General features: G+C 41.9%; 1 protein-coding gene across 1 annotated transcript; it reads right to left on the minus strand.

The window, feature by feature from the left end:
* Positions 1–14,265: 14,265 nt before the first annotated feature.
* Positions 14,266–17,806, minus strand: LOC129408121 (uncharacterized). Its single transcript, XM_055150996.1, has 4 exons — positions 15,666–17,806; positions 15,426–15,564; positions 14,973–15,013; positions 14,266–14,797 (listed from the first exon to the last, which is right to left on the minus strand). The coding sequence occupies exons 3-4, from the start codon at positions 15,011–15,013 to the stop codon at positions 14,347–14,349; spliced, it is 492 nt and encodes a 163-aa protein (XP_055006971.1). The 5' UTR covers positions 15,426–15,564; positions 15,666–17,806; the 3' UTR covers positions 14,266–14,346.
* Between the last annotated feature and the right edge of the window lie 2,027 nt (positions 17,807–19,833).

Consider the following 19,833-nt stretch of genomic DNA (forward strand, 5'->3'; position numbering starts at 1 on the left):
TCGGGTAAATTTGTCCCTCTACCTTAGGTCTATGTTGGGAAGAGGTCCGCTGATAAATGTCTTAACCTCCACTTTATAAGCTCCTCGAATAATTTAGTGAAATCCCTTTTCAAGACTTCACTCTGTTCCATTCTGATGTCCACTGCACCCACATGCACAATCAGCTGTTTGACCCCTTGGTGTGTTGACAAAACTTTTGGCAGGAGTTTTGTTATCTCAGAAACAGTGTATGTGGGTAGCAGCATGTTAGGATTCTTCTGTGACTCACACCACTGATAGCCCCGTCTCCAGCAGCAACGTATCTCTGACCTTGACGTTTGGCACAGATTCCCGGTTTGCCTGCACTCTTATGCCAACTTTATTGTTCTTGTCTTGTCTGAAGTTTCGGGCCCCCCCGTAGCATAAGGCGGAGGAAGGAATGCAGCGTGTGCTGCAGCTGTGTCCTCCACATGTACTTGTGGGACTTGTTGTGCAGGTGGTTGTAGTGGGCGTCTGATAACAACAACTGTCTCATAGTCGTCTTTGTTTTGGAAAAGCATTGTGTCGGCCTTAGAATGTATTTCTCTATTTTCCTGCTTTCTTTTCAGACGGCTCTCTTTAAGTCTGGCTCTGTCTAACCAATTGTCCAACTCTCTAATGCCGTTTTTTACGCATTTTCCTTTCATTATTTTTGGTTCTTTCTTTAATCTGTGCGCGTAGTGCCCTCAAGGTCTGACACATTAATTCGCCCCTCAAAATTGTATTTTGTTATCCATTTATCCAAATATTTAACGTTACTCTTGTCATTATTTTCAAGTACCTTATAATCTTTACACTTTAACCCTCTCTCTAGGTCTCCCTGTAGAATGTTTGTTACCCATATTAAAAGAATTTGGACCAGTCCTATCACTCCTGGGGAGGTCTCTAAGAACTGGTTTAACTTTTCTTGATTGAGATAGTGATTAAATTTATCTTTGTGTGGTATTTCTCACTTCAACCCGTCAAGGTGGAGAAATCTTGTCTCTACATCCACAAAGACTCACTATTTCCTTTCTCAATCGATTGGTATGAGGACAACAACCTAGTGGTTATTATCTTCCATTCACACAACCATTCACACTCAGTTTTTGTTATTTTCAGTTTTATGATTTTTATTTTATTTTCTTATTTTCCTCGTTATCTACGGAATTTAACCGGGGAGGACTCCGGCATCCTGTATTCACGGAATTTTACTCACTAGCCTGACAACTCGCATCTAGTAGTTGGACTCCGCCGTCCTTTCACCTATTAGAGCCTAGGATTTATAGGGTTTCTCTACGCGCAATGACCCCCAGTCACTCGCTTTTTAACAAAAGGCTACTCACAGTCTGTTGTCTTTCTCCCTCGGTTCCCCCGTCAACCGTCAGACTCCAACCGGCGAGAAGATAACCAGCCCGGAAAGGGTATGTCACCTCGTAGCAGAGGGCCGTGGCCACGGTCTTTCTGGATTCTTAACGTCCGTTGGAGTCCTCAGGTGTGTTGGGCACCAGCAACGAAGGACCAAGTAAATGTTAGGTTTACCTAAACATTGTAAACAAGAAGAAAGACAAGAGATTAATTCAGTTTTACTCATGAGGAGAACGGGCAGAGAGTGGGCATCAAAACCAACAGTCTCCACACGTTCTGATGACTCAAGGCCGTTCTCCTCTTTTTATTTCATTAGGAGGCCCTAGTTACAGAATGATAATTCTCAAGGGGAAGGGGAAACAGCAAAGACATAATAAGAAACTGATGCATAGTACAAACACATAAAACATGATTAACAATCAGAGGCACCATCATAACTCTTCATGTGTGACAGTGGAAGTTGGCTTCATGTGAGGAATCATCTGGAGGTTCACTAGAGCGACAGGACACTGCACACAGTTGTCAAACACACAGAGGTTATTCATTTTCATACAAGTGATTGGTACATTATAAATCAAAGAATTGTGGTTACATAAATGGTTAACTCATAGGCCTAGAATATCACACAAGTATTTAGCAAATATGTGATAATAAAATTATTCTGACAATTATCTTCTAAAAAATATTCAGTCATTGTTCTCAGTATCTTCTAAAATGTACAAATTCATCAGAAATCTTATATATTATAATTTATCAACAACATCAAGACAAATGTGACACAGATCTACAGCACCATCAGAATCAACGTGTCTCGTTTCTCTTTCCTCGCTTCCTTCTCCTCGATTCTCACAGAGGAGACACAGGGAGGACAGAGGATCTAAACCAGGGGTGGGCAAACTTTTTGGTTCAGGGGCCATATAGGGCTCTAAAAATTGACTGAAGGGCCGGAGAGGAGGCAGAACGTGTTAAGAGCCCAGCTCCATTGCACTTGTATTTACGCTCATGTAGAAAGTATTCGACCTTTCAAAACACATGAGTGAATGAGATCTGCTCCACCCACACCACAGGCGCATCTGCCCTGCGCTTTACATCATTTTATTAGATTAAGTAATGTGTATTTCACTGTGTCGCGTGTTTTAGCAAATGTGAACTTAACAAAGCAGGTCAACCTCTGCTGTAGATATTTGGAAATTAATTTCAATATTACATCTGAATCATTACAGATTTAATTTAATGACATCAGAATCGAAGATAGTGCCGCTTTATATCTTGAACACTTCTACCTCGTTCATGGTCTGAATACGCCGCACGAAAGAATACTTTCCCATAAAGCATTGCGGCCCACATAATGCACCTCCTCTTAATGTATATATAGTGCGCCATCTACTGGGAAACGTGGAAAATGCAGGAAAAATAAAACAGTAACAAGATTTATTATTGTAATTTATTCCAGTTCGCCGAACCTGAATAAATTACTGTAATTATACTATAAGTTCGGCGAATTTGAATAAATCATTGTAATTTATTCAGGTTTGCCGAACTTGAATAAATGACAATAATAAACCTTAATGTTTTATTTTTCCCTGCATTTCCGGCGTTTCCCAGTAGATGACGCACTATATATATATTGAGGGGCGGTGCATTATGTTGGCCGCAATGCTCTATGGGAAAGTGTTCTTTCGGGCGGCGTATTTGGACCATAAGTCAGTTAGAAGAGTTTAAGATATAAAGCTGCACTGGTTCAACTCACAGTTGCATCAAAGAAATATTTAAAATCTATAAGTTGTATTATTCTGACGCTGAGCGGGACGGGCCTTTGGGAGCTTTAAGACTGAATTTACAGTTTATCAACCCTTAAAATGTGTTAGGGTCAAAATCAAAGGTGGGGAAACTTTCTGGCTCGCGGGCCACATACGGTCATAGAGTTTGACTGAAGAGCCGGACAGAAGACAGGACATAATGTGTAAGCGGTCGGATTCATTACATACTTATTCACATTTATCTAGGACTTCAGACGCGCTACACGTTCCATCACTTCAGAAAGATTCAGAACATAAAACTGTTGAGACCTGTTCCACTGCACACCACGAGTGAATGTATATCTGTATATCGTGAGGACACCGTTTTCAAATATGACTGATAACAGCTCAAAAACAAAACTCACACCATAAAACCACAGATACACACCTGTGACCGTGACAAAACCTCACTCCAGAATGTTTAACATATCAATACTTACAACTCATCGACTTTAAGTTTCCTTGATCTATTTTTACCAACTCAAAATGGAAGCAGTGCAGTCTTATATCTTAAGCACCAACTACTTCACTCATGGTCCGAATAACTCCTGTAAGAACACTTTCCCATAAAGCATTGCGGCCAACATAATACGCCGCAACTCAACGTATATATAGTGCGCCATCTACTGGGAAACGCTGGAAATGCATGACAAATAGAACATCAACAAGGTTGATGGCGGGCCGGGCCGGATTAAAAGGTTTAAAGGGCCGCATACGGCCCCTGGGCCGTAGTTTTCCCACCCCTGATCTAAACTCTTCACTCACAATAATAAAGTTTGATTCTTTTCTGTGGCGTCTGCTCCTGAAGCTCCTGAAGCTCCTGAAGCTCCTGAAGCACCTGAAGCCTCCTCAGGTTCGCTCCTTCACTCTGTGCTTCTCACTTCATATGACACGTTTGATTGACAGCTGAAAAATGAGGATCGAGGAGAAGGAAGAAGTTTGAAGAAGTCGAACGCTGACACCAGACGTCACCGAGTCTTTGACCTCAAGTCCGAGTCAAGTCCCAAGTCGAACACAGGCAAGTCCAAGTCGAGTCTCGAGTCACTGGTCCATAAGTCCAAGTCAAGTCCAAGTCGTCTGTTTTGAGCTTCAAGTCATTTCAAGTTTTTAAACCAAAGGACCAAATATAGTTTAGATTTTTGCAATTTATATGAATTTTAAACGAAATTGTACTGAAAAAGTCATAGTATTTTTTTTATATATGAGTATTTATATAAGATTTGTAGAAGTGCAAATGTTTCATTAGTCGTGAGTCAAAATGGTCGATGCTCTGAGCCTCTGTGTTTGTAACAATTGAAAAAGTTGTTCTAAGTGCAGAGATTTCTCACATAAATAGAAAATTACATATCTTGGTCTGTGTGATTGTGCAGAGGCGATTGCACTTTTTTTGTTTTGAGGCAAAAGGATATTTTGAGTTTCACTTACAGACTTGATATTTGGCACTTTCGTAGCTAAGGCCTTAAATTAAAAAAAAAAATGTCGAAAAAGTTTTATTACAGCCATATGACACAACTAAAACACGTCATTACGGAGTAAAAGTTTTAAAAGCAAAATTATTTAAAAAATCCAAGAGATGACAAATGTACTAAGGCCCCGTCCACACTAGTTTGTATTCAAGTGGTTTTGGTTGTGTGTACAGTGTTCGTTCACATTAATCTGATGGAAAACGGCTCCAGAGACAAAATGATCTGGTGCCTCCAGCTCCACGAGTTCATGTTCGTACAGATCTGATCCGGCACCATGTGGACTCCTGAAAACACTGATACTCTGATGTAGGAGCTCGAGTCTCGTCCTGATTGGACACGTCACTGTGACTCGTTCCTTCTGATTCTCTGGTTTCGTGACATCGTCATGTGACGCTGTTGAGGAAAACAGTTAAAACAAACCAGAGACAAACAGGAAACAGCGGAGCTCAAACAAGTCGCCGCGCTCGTCTTAAAATCCAGTGTTACGTTCAGTAACAACTGAACCTCATCGTCGTCCACAAAAAGACTGTTTTTACACTTGCCATCTTCCTCGGCTCAGAATCGACTGCTGCATCTTCAGACCTGGTGCTTCACTTCCTTGTTTTTATCACCTACATGACGTTGTGACGCCAGCCTGGTCATGTGACTAGAGTTTCAGGCGCTTTCGTGTTACTGTGAGGAGGGAAGGTTTTGACTGAGGACACAGAAACGATGTGTCTGGAAGCAAATCGTTTCTGATTCGATGATTCGTTTCAGTGTAAATGTGACCTAAAAATCCCCTTTGGTCTGGGAGGGTTAAACTGTTAAGTTCTTCTTGGCTTGTTCCTCTGAGTTCACCACTGTCTCCAAACACCTTCAAATGTTTGCACGTTTCACTGGTCACTTTGTTTTTGTGTCAGATGCCCTTCCTCACTCTCCAGCCCATTTTCTCTGTCATGTTCTGGCACTTCTGATGAGTTTGAGTTCAGTGGCTGTTGTTCATTTTTGTTCTGACTGTAAATAAAGACAAACACTTAAAGTCAGTGCACAGCTCCTCGACTCCAATGTGTCTGTACAACGGAGATACTCACAGTTCAATACGAGTCTCGGGTCTGGATTCAGTTTTCTGCAGAGATAAAAACACACATTCAGTTTGTGTGAGCAGCTCAGAGATGATCACCCCCCTGAGATTATGTACATTTGTTGTGTTCATTATACCTCCTCTTTACTTCTCTAAACTTATACAATTATACTGTCAAATACTATAAACTGAACATTTTGATTTAAGGAGATTTTGACAAGATCTGAGTTTTATTGTCACTTGCCAATTGAATATTTTTATCTTGTAATTTAAGATCCTGTCTGCTCCTCTGGCTCTGCTCTGGATATTTGAAGGCGTGTCTGTGCAGAGATTATAGTTCTTAATAGATTCAGACTCTAAGATCTTCTCATCCATCAAAGCAACTCCTGACAGACCAATGAAACTAGTCCATCCACACTCTCCCGCTGTACAAAAGTGTAACGTTTGTTTTTATGCTTAAACACAAACAGAGCTTCAGATCATCAGGAGACAAAGAAACAGGAACACCAGGTTCATAAGGCCTTAATAAGACAATAAGGTGTTCTAAAGTCTCACTCCATGAAACAGAGATATCTGAGGAGGCTTGTTCCTGCGTTTACAGCAGCTCACATCCATCCATTTTCTTCCTCTTCTCCGGGGTCGGGTCTCGGGGGCATCAGTCTAAGCAGTGACTCCCAGACTTCCTTCACCCCAGACACTTCCTCCAGCTCCTCCAGTGGGACCTGAGGTGTTCCCAGTCCAGTCCAGAGACATGGTCCCTCCAGTGTGTCCTGGGTCTTCTCCTCCTCCCGGTGGGACATGAACACCTCCTGAGGGAGACGTCCAGGAGACATCAGAACAGACGTCCTCCCCTCAGACGCTCCTCTCCACGTGGAGGAGCAGCAGCTCTACTCTGAGCTCCTCCCATGTGACTGAGCTCCTCACTCTGTCTCTAAGTGAGCGCCCAGACGCCCTGCGGAGGGAATTGTGTCGCTTGTATCGTGGATTTGGTCCTTCAGGTCATGACCAGAGGTGAGGGGACGAACAGAGACTGACTCTAAATCCAGACTCAGCTCCTCTTCACCACAACGGTCTGATACAGCGACCGCATCACTGCCCACGCTGCACCTGTCCACCTGTCAATCTCACGCTCCGTCCTCCCCTCACTCCAGAACAAAACCCCGACAAGACAGACTTGAACTCCTCCACTTGATGCAGAGACTCTCCACCCCCTGGAGAGGTGATTTTCTGTGACGAGGCTCCAGATGCTTTTCAAAGAGAACACCAGGGTTCAACTGCTCTGGTCCTGACAGAAGAACACAAACAAACTGGATCTGACTCTAGATCTACTCACCCGGCGATATAACAAACAGAAGAGGAGACCAATGATGATCATCTGGACTAATACGAGTGCAATTAGAACAACTATACATATCCACACAAGTGAGTGTTTTCCTACAGAAAGAAAAGAGTGTTTGAATTCTCTGTGTTCAGATGAAACCAGGAGTCACTGCTCACACTTACCTCCTGTCTGTGTTTCTGTCTCTCTCTGTGTCTGTGTCTCTTTCTCTGTCTCTGTCTCTGCTTCAGTGACTTCAGTGAGGATAATAAAGTTCTCCTGTTCAGTCTTGAGTTCACAGGAGAACAGGCCCAGCTGCTCTTTGGTCAGATCCTTCAGGCTCAGACTGTTGGACTTTGTGACTCCAACAACAAACTGTCTCCAGGACTCAGTGTAGACCGACTCTGGTCCAGACCGACTCAGAATGATCTGACTCTGGTTGAACCTCCAAATGAGACTCTTCACTGGAGCAGAGGGTTCAGTGCAGGAGATTATCACATAATCTGAAACATCTAAAACAACAAAACAAAAGGATCAAGTAAAAATATATTCAAAAAAAGGGCTCTTTGTAAAGGATCTTAAACACAAACCTGTGTAATAATAAATGTCTCTGTCCCTCCTGTAGGTGGCGCTCCTCCAGCTGCCCCTGCTGTTGCTCACATTACAGCTGTATTGATGTGGAGGGCTGTGAGGCAGAGACACAGAGCTGTGCACAGACCACACTCCGCCCTCTGAGGGGGTCACCGTGGTAAGAGCTGCAGAGGAGGGAGGGCTCCAGGACACTGAGGGTTTGGGGTAGACTCCCTCAGATCTACAGAGGAGCTCCTGCCCCTGCTGCTGCAGAGACACTGGAGCTGGAGCTACAGAGAGACGCTTCACTGTCAAACCACATTTACACTCTTACATATGTTATTATCAAAATAATACTCATTATTTACCAGAAACAGACACATCCACATAAGACTTTGTGCCAGTGGAACTGTTGTTGACATTGACATAACACTTGTATTTTCCTTCATCCTGAACTTTGACCCCTGAGAGCCGCAGTGATGCGTTTCCTGTGGACAGTTCCTCCTCAAACAGAGAGGTTCTGTTCTTGTAGTTCCGGTTCTGGTGATTAAACTGGTTCTTACCATAATAGTAACTGTGAACTGGAGTTTTATCTTTAGGTCCTTTGGCCCACTGGATCACAATGTCTAGTCCAGACTTAAATCTGCAGGGCAGAACACAGGTCTCCAGAAGAACACAGGAGACAGCAGCGTCTGAGACACAAACACAAAACATCCAAATAGAGTTCAGTTCAGACTTTAGTATTGTGAGTACAACATTACAGCACAGACACTTTTACTCCAAGACATTTACCTTTTTAATACAATTTTACTTCTCAGAGTAGTTTTCACTTTTACTCTTACTGAGTAATAAATATGACAGTAACAGTAACAGAGTAAAGTAACAGAACTCTCATCTGAGTAAAAGTTGTGTGCTGTGAGTCTGAAGTGACAAAAACTTTACGTGACAATATGAAATGACCTGAATATTTGTTTTGTGTGGCTCCTTCAGACACACACACACACACACACACACACACACACACACACACACACACACACACACACACACACAGACCCTTTCTGCTTCATAAATAAGTTTAATTACATTTCAAATATAGATATACTTTATTATCCCGAAGGAAATTCTTTTTTCATGCAGCGTACACAATACATCACATCACTTTATATCCATTTATCAAATTATAGTGAAGTGTTGTGTAAATGTTACACAGTGCACCTTTAAAGTTAAACAAATCTGAGAGTGCTGCAATGCTAATGCTAATGCTAATGCTAAGTGTTCATAGGTCTGTTACTTCAAAATTACTCAAGTAGAAATACAAAGCAGTAGTCCAAAAATTACTCAGGAGAAAAAAAAGTATTTGGGAAAACTACATGTAACCCACCCATGTTTTACTTATTAATTTGGAAGTGTGTTTGTTTAACGGTGCAGTATCATATGCGCCCAGTAGATGGTGCTGTAGGTTCTGTTGCAAATGCACCGACATCTTGTGAAGAAAAACTGGACAGCACATGTAAGCTACAGTATATTGTGCAAAATGTGGTAAAATATTGCTTAAATGGTTAAATAACAACTTGTTTTTGGTTCTTAGAGACAAATCAATTTGCAAAGGGTTCTGGAGAAAAAGATTTATCCAGGTTTTGCTTGTGCTTGTTCTCCGGTCAGTGTGCTAAAATGATATGCTATCTTCATCTTGACTTAATTACATAATGCACAATTTACTATTTGACAATTTATTATTGACATGATTCAGTGAAACATATAAAAAACAACTGGAGAACTGGAGAACTATGTACAAATCAGAACTTATTTACAAAAAACAGATTTTAAGGGTTGTTACACTTCCATGTGCGCTGCTAGTTCCACGTGTTGAATATTGCATCGTGTAAAAACCTGTGAGCTGCTGTAATCCAGTTAGAAGTACTGTATTTTCCGGACTATAAGTTGCTCTGGAGTACAAGTCGCACCAGGCAAAAAATGTGCAATTTAAGAAGAAAAAAACATATGTAAGTCGCACTTTTTGGGGAAATGTACTTTATAAAAATCAGAGACCAGGAACCGACCGAAGTTATAGTAGTAACAGTTATAGTAACAGACTGAAGAGGAGTTAATATGTTAATGTGACATATTAACAGTTATTCAGATGACTAGAGCATAAACAACAGAACAGAACAAGTTTACCAAACTCACGATGTCACTCCAAATCACTAAATCCATTCAATTCTTCATTGTCAGTGTCACTTCTGTGCGACCTCCAGAGATAAACCATAGATCCATAAACTTTGCGCCGCTTCCTCTGTTGCTGTCGTCAGACTCAGCATCAGTTCCAGTTAGAATTGTTCCAGCCTTTCTGAATCTCGACAGGATGGTTTCGGTGTCACTGAAGTCCAGACTTTGTCCATCCATCCAGTGGCTTCAGGAAAGTTTCATGGTGCATCCTCGGTTAACATGAAGCTGTGTTCTTCATCTCTGCTTTCCTCTGTCCCTCACAAGTTTCTAACTCACTCCAAACTTTCTTTTTGCTGCTCAATTACCGTTTTCGGCTGAATATTTCATTATTTGCAGCAGGACACCTTTTTCCACAGGAGGCATGTGCAGTAGAACGCGAAGTGACAGTGGTGCAGGAGTAATAGTAGTACTGGATACAGACACACGAGACTAGAGCTTCTCGCGACTGTCAGTCTGAAAATTTCAATATATAATTCACAGGACCACCCCAACCATGAAAAAAAACGTGACTTATAGTCCAAAAATACGATAGTTTGAAATTATTTGAACCAGATCTGATTTTGTGCTTTATGAGAATGATATTAATATTACTTTGATTATGCAGGTTGTTTTTTTTTTCCCTGGGACTGTTTCGGTGTGAGGCTGGAGTCACTGGATCCAGGACCTGAGGACCTGCTGGACGCCGTAACATCTCTCTGTGGTGGACCTGGCCTTCATTGCAGCACATTGCAGTTAAAGGAACAATTTGTCTGAACAAAGGACTGATTTACATGGGTAAATATATAAACATAAACTGGTAATATTTGGGGGGTATTGATTTTGTTCAGTAAATTTTGTTCACTTTTCTCCTTCCAACCTACGGTCCAGATTTATTACACCTTCTTTCCTCCTTTAGAACTTAGATTCCTGGGTACGTGTATCATTCATATCTGACTAGTTCAATTGATACAGGTCACATACTTAAGTTACATAAACATTAGTAACACAACATCTGATTTATAATTAGACGTGAATGACATTTGCATGGTGTGTTACAGAACGTGTCTTATCATTCGATAACTCAAACACTCCTAACGGTGGGAAGTACTCAGTTACATTTGTTTGAGTAACTTTTTAAAGAAATTGTACTTTTCAAGCTGCAAATTTTTACTCCTACTTGAGCAATATTGTTATTGTATATTTGTAAGTATTCTTTACAAATATACAAAGAGGAAGCACTGACGAATGAGGGCGTTGGCGACCAGACGCTTAACGAGGAAATGTCAAAATACTCAAGTCATCAAATAATCAAATAAAGTGTTAAATGTCTGACCTGATCCTTCAGCTGTGGTCCACACGAGCAGAAACAGCACAGCTCCAGTCTGGGTCAAACACACGTTCATTATCCACCGTCAGTAAAAAAAAACAAGACATGAGACCACAGACACAAGTCCAGAGTTCAGAGTCCTGTCCTCAGATTAGATCAGCTCAAGACGACACAACAAAACAGAACAGACTGGTTTGCTTGGTTTGTCGTATTAAAGTTTGCAGATCAAGATTCCAGTGAGTCCGAGTCACGTTATGTAAACTATGTGAATGAAATACCACAGGTAACTTGCACAATATTCAGACTGAGAGAAACAGTACCACAGTCTGACCTCACAAACTCCTCTTACTGTGGTCACACCGGCTGCTCAACGCCAAAGTGTCAAATACTGTCGTTGTGTCCTTAGGCAAGACACTTCACCCACATTGCCTTGTGTGACAGTGTGTGTGTGTGTGTGTTGTGTGTTGTGTGTGTGTGTTGTGTGTGTGTGTGTGTGTGTGTGTGTGTGTGTGATGTGTGTGTGTGTGTGTGTGTGTGTGTGTGTGTGTGTGTGTGTGTGTGTGTGTGTGTGTGTGTGTGTGTGTGTGTGTGTGTGTGTGTGTGTGTGTGTGTGTGTGTGTGTGTGTGTGTGTTGTGTGTGTGTGTGTGTGTGTGTGTGTGTGTGTGTGTGTGTGTGTGTGTGTGTGTGTGTGTGTGTATGTGTGTGTGTGTGTGTGTGTGTGTGTGTGTGTGTGTGTGTGTGTGTGTGTGTGTGTGTGTGTGTGTGTGTGTGTGTGTGTGTGTGTGTGTGTGTGTTGTGTGTGTGTGTGTGTGTGTGTGTGTGTTGTGTGTGTGTGTGTGTGTGTGTGTGTGTGTGTGTGTGTGTGTGTGTGTGTGTGTGTGTGTGTGTGTTGTGTATGTGTGTGTGTGTGTGTGTGTGTGTGTGTGTGTGTGTGTGTGTGTGTGTGTGTGTGTGTGTGTGTGTGTGTGTGTGTGTGTGTGTGTGTGTGTGTGTGTGTGTGTGTGTGTGTATGTGTGTGATGTGTGTGTGTGTGTGTGTGTGTGTGTGTGTGTGTGTGTGTGTGTGTGTGTGTGTGTGTGTGTGTGTGTGTGTGTGTGTGTGTGTGTGTGTGTGTGTGTGTGTGTGTGTGTGTGTGTGTGTGTGTTATGTGTGTGTGTGTGTGTGTGTGTGTGTGTGTGTGTGTGTGTGTGTGTGTGTGTGTGTGTGTGTGTGTGTGTGTGTGTGTGTGTGTGTGTGTGTGTGTGTGTGTGTGTGTGTGTGTGTGTGTGTGTGTGTGTGTGTGTGTGTGTGTGTGTGTGTGTGTGTGTGTGTGTGTGTGTGTGTGTGTGTGTGTGTGTGTGTGTGTGTGTGTGTGTGTGTGTGTGTGTGTGTGTGTGTGTGTGTGTGTGTGTGTGTGTGTGTGTGTGTGTGTGTGTGTGTGTGTGTGTGTGTGTGTGTGTGTGTGTGTGTGTGTGTGTGTGTGTGTGTGTGTGTGTGTGTGTGTGTGTGTGTGTGTGTGTGTGTGTGTGTGTGTGTGTGTGTGTGTGTTGATGTGTGTGTGTGTGTGTGTGTGTGTGTGTGTATGTGTGTGTGTGTGTGTGTGTGTGTGTGTGTGTGTGTGTGTGTGTGTGTGTGTGTGTGTGTGTGTGTGTGTGTGTGTGTGTGTGTGTGTGTGTGTGTGTGTGTGTGTGTGTGTGTGTGTGTGTGTGTGTGTGTGTGTGTGTGTGTGTGTGTGTGTGTGTGTGTGTGTGTGTGTGTGTGTGTGTGTGTGTGTGTGTGTGTGTGTGTGTGTGTGTGTGTGTGTGTGTGTGTGTGTGTGTGTGTGTGTGTGTGTGTGTGTGTGTGTGTGTGTGTGTTTGCAGCCTCGAGTGAATGAATAACTCTCTGTAAAGTGTCTTTCATGTTACTTTTACACTGAAGTGAATCACTGTATCTTCGTATCAGAAACGATCTGCGTCCAGACACGTCGTTTCTGTGTCTGTGAGTTTTCCCTCCACACAGATTTGAGCAGATTCGTTTATGTTTTACAGAAATGAAACTAAGCTTCCAAAAAAAAACAAAAAAAACCCCAGATTGCTCCTTGTGCGCTGATGCGGTTCAGCTTCTGTTGGACTAAAGGACTAAAGCAGGACTCAACCAGGACTAAAGCAGGACTCAACCAGGACTAAAGCAGGACTCAACCAGGACTAAAGCAGGACTCACTGTCAGGACAGGTCCAGAGGTTCGCCCGTGTAGACTGTCGAGTGACCGCGGGCGAAAGGACCGGTGCAGAGCTCCACACCGCACGGATCTCTCTTTGTGGAAACTCTGCTACACGGGTTGGGGTTAAGTCCAAGATTAGTCCTGGTGTAGTCCTGGTTTAGTCCTGGTGTAGTCCTGGTTTAGTCCTGGTGTAGTCCTGGTTTAGTCCTGACCCGCCCACATATCTGCCCGTAAAATTCCAGAACGTTAAAACTCGCCTGTTTCAGAGACTATTTGCCCGTACCTGTCGGGGACCCGCAGGTACTCGACCCGGGGCAGGACTCTGCTCCGTCCTCGTGTACTCCAAGATATTTGCTTCCTCTTAGAAACTCTTAAAAATAATGCCTCCTCAGATATCAACAATACTTCGTAGATTTGATTTATTTTTTGACATTCTAAAATCAATTCACATTTTTACAGCAGGTTGTGACAAAACTGTCCATAGTTTGATGTAAATAAATAATGTACTGTTACATAAGCAGCTCTGCTTTTAAAAAACATGTTACACTTGTACAAAATAAATACCAAGAGTTCATTAATGGAGTCGTCACATCCAGTGGTTTATCCAGTTATTCCACAGCTCTTTGTTTACTTCTTTAAATCAGACATAATCTACAAAATGGACTTTTCTCTGAGGTTGTATTCAGAGTGACTCATGTTTGTTTGTCTTTATTCTCCGTTATTCAAGACGTTATCGCTCTGATCTACTCACATCTTCAGCTCCACTGGTGCTCGCCCAATGTGACCTGTGCTCTTCATTTAGTCAGTTTGGTCCAAATGTAGAAAAACGCACATGATCAATGAAAACTTAAAGAAATGTAACAGAAACATGCTCCAAATATTATTCACCTATAAAATACTGTGATGACATCTGAAACACAACTACAGCCTTGTTGTACTTATAAGACTCATAGTAATGTGTTAAAAGGCTAAAACAGCTCAAATGAAGTAATGCATTTTCTATGTTAATGTCAGTAATTGGAAAAACAGACACCCTCTATATATATATATTTTAATATGATCTCGCCTGTGGAGTGCCACTAGGGGGCGCACCGGTAGAAGGAGTTAGGAATCCAAGGGACAGTGCTGCAGAATAAACCCTGCAGTCCTGAGATGCAAAAGACAAATCATCTGTCCCTTGTGTTCCTTTTCCAGGGTTTATCTTCACCTCCCCCTCGAGCACAGGAGGAGCAACATACTCTCCTTCATCCTCATCCTCTTCCTCTCCAGATCCTTCATCCTCTTCCTCTTCCCCTCCAGATCCTTCATCCTCATCCTCTTCCTCTCCAGATCCTTCATCCTCATCCTCTTCCTCTCCAGATCCTTCATCCTCATCCTCTTCCTCTCCAGATCCTTCATCCTCATCCTCTTCCTCTCCAGATCCTTTATCTTCATTCTCTTTCCTCGGCTCTGGTTGGTTCAGTGACTGAGGTTCGGTCTCGTGATGTGATTCAGATATTTCTCTGTAATGAAAATGTATTTTTTGTGATTATGTGATTTAACTTTGAGATCATTGGTTTAGTGTTTTTAAAAGTCTTCAGTCACAGGGATAAAAGGTGAATACTGAATGTATTCTTCATGTCCCATTTCTATAAAAGGTTTATCTTAAAATAGAAAGATTCTGTTCAACTCAAATACCTTAAATGACTTATTTGCCTCTTGTCGTCTCGTCTTTTCATCTGTAACAAGAAGAAGAAGTGTGAGTGAGTGTCAGTGTGTGGAACACACTCACACAATATGACAACCACAATATTAAATATTATTATTATAAACACAAAACTTAAAAACACAAACAGGACTTTTCTCAACATTCATTTAAAGCTGGAGACGAGCGTCTGCAGAGTCTAGTACAATCTAGTCTAAAGTCTAAAGTCTAAAGTCAAGTGTTCACCTGAGAAAAGATTTAACTCACCTCCAAACGCACAATGTGATAAAAATGATCAAAATAAAAAGGTCCAAAGAGACAACAGAGGAGCAGATGGAAACATTTTATAAAAATACTAAACTTCATGGACGCGTGTCCTGTTGTTTGAGATCGTTGTCCTGCTATAATTTGGCCAATTAAACAGACAAACTTTTATTTCCTTGTACCTGACAGAGTAGAGCACCGTTATTATTCTTCTACTTCACTTAGATTGTTGGAGGTGACGCCCTCTGCTGGACACATCAAACATCTACATCGGCCTCAGTTCAGGTCAGTTTAAATATTTACTGTTAGTGACTTTACACCCTGAAAATAAACATATTAGAACATACTTAGAGATAAAGTTAAAATACAAAATGAGTTTCAAACAATCATCAGGTGTTCTGGTCCCAGCACCTGACACACACCTTGTTTGGTGACGTCTCATCTGTTCCACAGAACTATAATAGATCCATGTTGAGGTTCATTGTCTCATGGTGGTTTGAGGTGCACAGTGAAGGTGTTGGTGGTTGTGAAGAACGACTGAGCCCAGATCCTGTGGACTTCAGATACAGACTGACAGAACAGTGACAATAAAGTTGAATTATAAATCATTTTATTCATTAGAATCCTGAAAGAGGCTCAGGTTTGTGGTTATTCGGCGCTAGTGACACTCAAGTTTTTATCTGCTAAAACTTGTGAAACGTTCTTAGAAATAAATATGGACCATCCCAAAATAAACTCATGTTTTTATTTTTTTTTTAACCCTCTCAGGCTCAAATACATTTTTAGCATCAGGAAAAATCTGATATTTGGGGAAGATTATAATATGGGGTAATAATAAACAATCCTGACTTTTTTATCCTTTGTAAACAAAAAAAAGTATTTTACACTTCTGGTCGTTTGTGTGGAGTCGTTCTTGCTCAGTCTGCATCACCCACGTTTATCAGCCTGGATGGGAGAAAAGGCTCCTGAGTAAAAAAAGCTCATAAAATATGGATGTGAAGTAAGTAGGTCATTGGAATTTAGCTGTTGCAAATCTGCAACGTCTGGAGATAAAACTGTATAAAAATGTGTAACTGTTGAAATATTTCATAAACTTTGCCTGTGTCCTCAGGTGTTTCAGTCACACTTTATAGAAGAACTACACCATTTACAGCCTTAAAAAACAACAAAGACTTAAAGCTGCACTGTGTAACTTTTCTCTTCCCTCCTCGTCTCCATGGAGATGCTGTTGCTTTGTCCACAATGCTCCACAGTCTTGCATTAAACAACCCTGCTTATGTTTTTCAAGCAATAAAAAACAACAGCGTCTGTACTGGAATAAACAGGAGACAGATCAGTTTAATGCCACTGTGGAACATTTCAGGCAAAGCAACAAAATCTCCATGGAAAAAAAACCAAGTCAGACAAACACAATGCACCGTTGCTTAGATACAGTTGTAAAAGTGAATAAAATCACTGCTGCTTTTCTTCATTAAATTTCTTTTTCCACGTTCCACAAACACACGTCCTGTTTCCAGTTTGGTGTAAAGTTCAGTTTAATTCTGTCCATGTCCAAACCTTCATCTACAAACTAAAACATCTATTTGATTATTTCCCTTTGCAGAAATGACTGAGCGACTTGTTTGTGAATCTTACACTGACGTCTCCTCTCAGTGTCCTGCTCTTTTTCCTTTGTCTTTTGTTTGTCTGTGGACTTTGCTTCATTTCACTTCATTTGGTTTGAGTCCAGTGTGAGCAGCTGCAGGTGTCCAGAAAAACACCACTGCAGACACATTGGTTTAGTTTGTTTAGTACTTTTGTTTATGTCAGTTTACAGTGTTGGAGTAACAGATTACAAGTACTGGAGTGATGTAATCAGAGTACAAATGATGAGTATTCAGTTACAGTTACTGTTTCAGTGAGTGGGAATTGGATTACAGTTACTTTGTTGAAATAAATGAATTACACAACCAGGACTAAACCAGGACTAAACCAGGACTAAACCAGGACTAAACCAGGACTAAACCAGAACTAAACCAGGACTAAACCAGGACTAAACCAGGACTAAACCAGAACTAAACCAGGACTAAACCAGGACTAAACCAGAACTAAACCAGGACTAAACCAGGACTAAACCAGGACTAAACCAGAACTAAACCAGGACTAAACCAGGTCTAAACCAGGACTAAACCAGGTCTAAACCAGGACTAAACCAGGTCTAAACCAGGACTAAACCAGGACTAAACCAGGACTAAACCAGAACTAAACCAGGACTAAACCAGAACTAAACCAGGACTGAACCAGAACTAAACCAGGACTAAACCAGGACTAAACCAGGTCTAAACCAGGACTAAACCAGGACTAAACCAGGTCTAAACCAGGACTAAACCAGGACTAAAACCAGGACTAAACCAGAACTAAACCAGAACTAAACCAGGACTAAACCAGAACTAAACCAGGACTAAACCAGAACTAAACCAGGACTAAACCAGAACTAAACCAGGACTAAACCAGGACTAAACCAGGTCTAAACCAGGACTAAACCAGGACTAAACCAGGACTAAACCAGGACTAAACCAGAACTAAACCCAGGACTAAACCAGGACTAAACCAGGACTAAACCAGAACTAAACCAGGACTAAACCAGAACTAAACCAGAACTAAACCAGGTCTAAACCAGGTCTAAACCAGAACTAAACCAGGACTAAACCAGGACTAAACCAGAACTGAACCAGGACTAAACCAGGACTAAACCAGAACTAAACCAGGTCTAAACCAGGTCTAAACCAGAACTAAACCAGGACTAAACCAGGACTAAACCAGGACTAAAACTAAACCAGAACTAAACCAGGACTAAACCAGGACTAAACCAGAACTAAACCAGGACTAAACCAGGACTAAACCAGGACTAAACCAGAACTAAACCAGGACTAAACCAGGACTAAACCAGGACTAAACCAGAACTAAACCAGGACTAAACCAGGACTAAACCAGAACTAAACCAGACTAAACCAGGACTAAACCAGGACTAAACCAGAACTAAACCAAACCAGGACTAAAACCAGGACTAAACCAGGACTAAACCAGGATTAAACCAGGACTAAACCAGAACTAAACCAGGACTAAACCAGGACTAAACCAGAACTAAACCAGGACTAAACCAGGTCTAAACCAGGACTGAACCAGGACTGAACCAGAACTAAACCAGGACTAAACCAGGTCTAAACCAGGACTAAACCAGGACTGACCTAAACCAGGACTAAACCAGAACTAAACCAGGACTAAACCAGGACTAAACCAGGACTAAACCAGGACTAAACCAGGTCTAAACCAGGACTAAACCAGAACTAAAAGACCAGGACTAAACCAGACTAAACCAGGACTAAACCAGGACTAAACCAGGACTAAACCAGGACTAAACCAGGCTAAACCAGGACTAAACCAGAAGAACTAAACCAGAACTAAACCAGACTAAAACCAGGACTAAACCAGGACTAAACCAGGACTAAACCAGGTCTAAACCAGAACTAAACCAGGACTAAACCAGGACTAAACCAGGACTAAACCAGGGCTAAACCAGAACTAAACCAGAACTAAACCAGGACTAAACCAGGTCTAAACCAGGACTAAACCAGGACTAAACCAGAACTAAACCAGGACTAAACCAGAACTAAACCAGACTAAACCAGGACTAAACCAGGACTAAACCAGAACTAAACCAGGACTAAACCAGAAACCAGGACTAAACCAGAATAAACCAGGTCTAACCAGACTAAACCAGGAACTAAACCAGGTCTAAACCAGGTAAACCAGGACTAAACCAGGACTAAACCAGAACTAAACCAGGTCTAAACCAGGACTAAACCAGGACTAAACCAGGTCTAAACCAGGTCTAAACCAGGACTAAACCAGGACTAAACCAGAACTAAACCAGGTCTAAACCAGGACTAAACCAGGACTAAACCAGGTCTAAACCAGGTCTAAACCAGGACTAAACCAGGACTAAACCAGGACTAAACCAGGTCTAAACCAGGACTAAACCAGGTCTAAACCAGGTCTAAACCAGGTCTAACCAGGACTAAACCAGGACTAAACCAGGTCTAAACCAGGACTAAACCAGGACTAAACCAGAACTAAACCAGGACTAAACCAGGACTAAACCAGGTCTAAACCAGGACTAAACCAGGACTAAACCAGGTCTAAACCAGAACTAAACCAGGACTAAACCAGAACTAAACCAGGACTAAACCAGAACTAAACTAAACCAGGTCTAAACCAGGTCTAAACCAGGACTAAACCAGGACTAAACCAGGACTAAACCAGAACTAAACCAGGACTAAACCAGAACTAAACCAGGTCTAAACCAGGTCTAAACCAGGTCTAAACCAGGACTAAACCAGGACTAAACCAGAACTAAACCAGGTCTAAACCAGGACTAAACCAGGACTAAACCAGGTCTAAACCAGGACTAAACCAGGACTAAACCAGAACTAAACCAGGTCTAAACCAGGACTAAACCAGGACTAAACCAGGTCTAAACCAGGTCTAAACCAGGACTAAACCAGGTCTAAACCAGGACTAAACCAGGTCTAAACCAGGACTAAACCAGGA

Source organism: Boleophthalmus pectinirostris, unplaced genomic scaffold (genome assembly GCF_026225935.1).
Source record: "Boleophthalmus pectinirostris isolate CB_2022bp ecotype Guang Dong unplaced genomic scaffold, ASM2622593v1 HiC_scaffold_15, whole genome shotgun sequence".
NCBI classification, from domain to species: domain Eukaryota; kingdom Metazoa; phylum Chordata; class Actinopteri; order Gobiiformes; family Gobiidae; genus Boleophthalmus; species Boleophthalmus pectinirostris.

Bases quoted from the DNA above. Each gene is read 5' to 3' on its own strand.
- LOC129408121 (XM_055150996.1), bottom strand. From the start codon at position 15,013: ATGAAAAGACGAGACGACAAGAGGCAAATAAGTCATTTAAG. The intron at 14,798-14,972 runs GTATTTGAGTTG...TTTTCATTACAG, and splicing joins AGGCAAATAAGTCATTTAAG to AGAAATATCTGAATCACATC.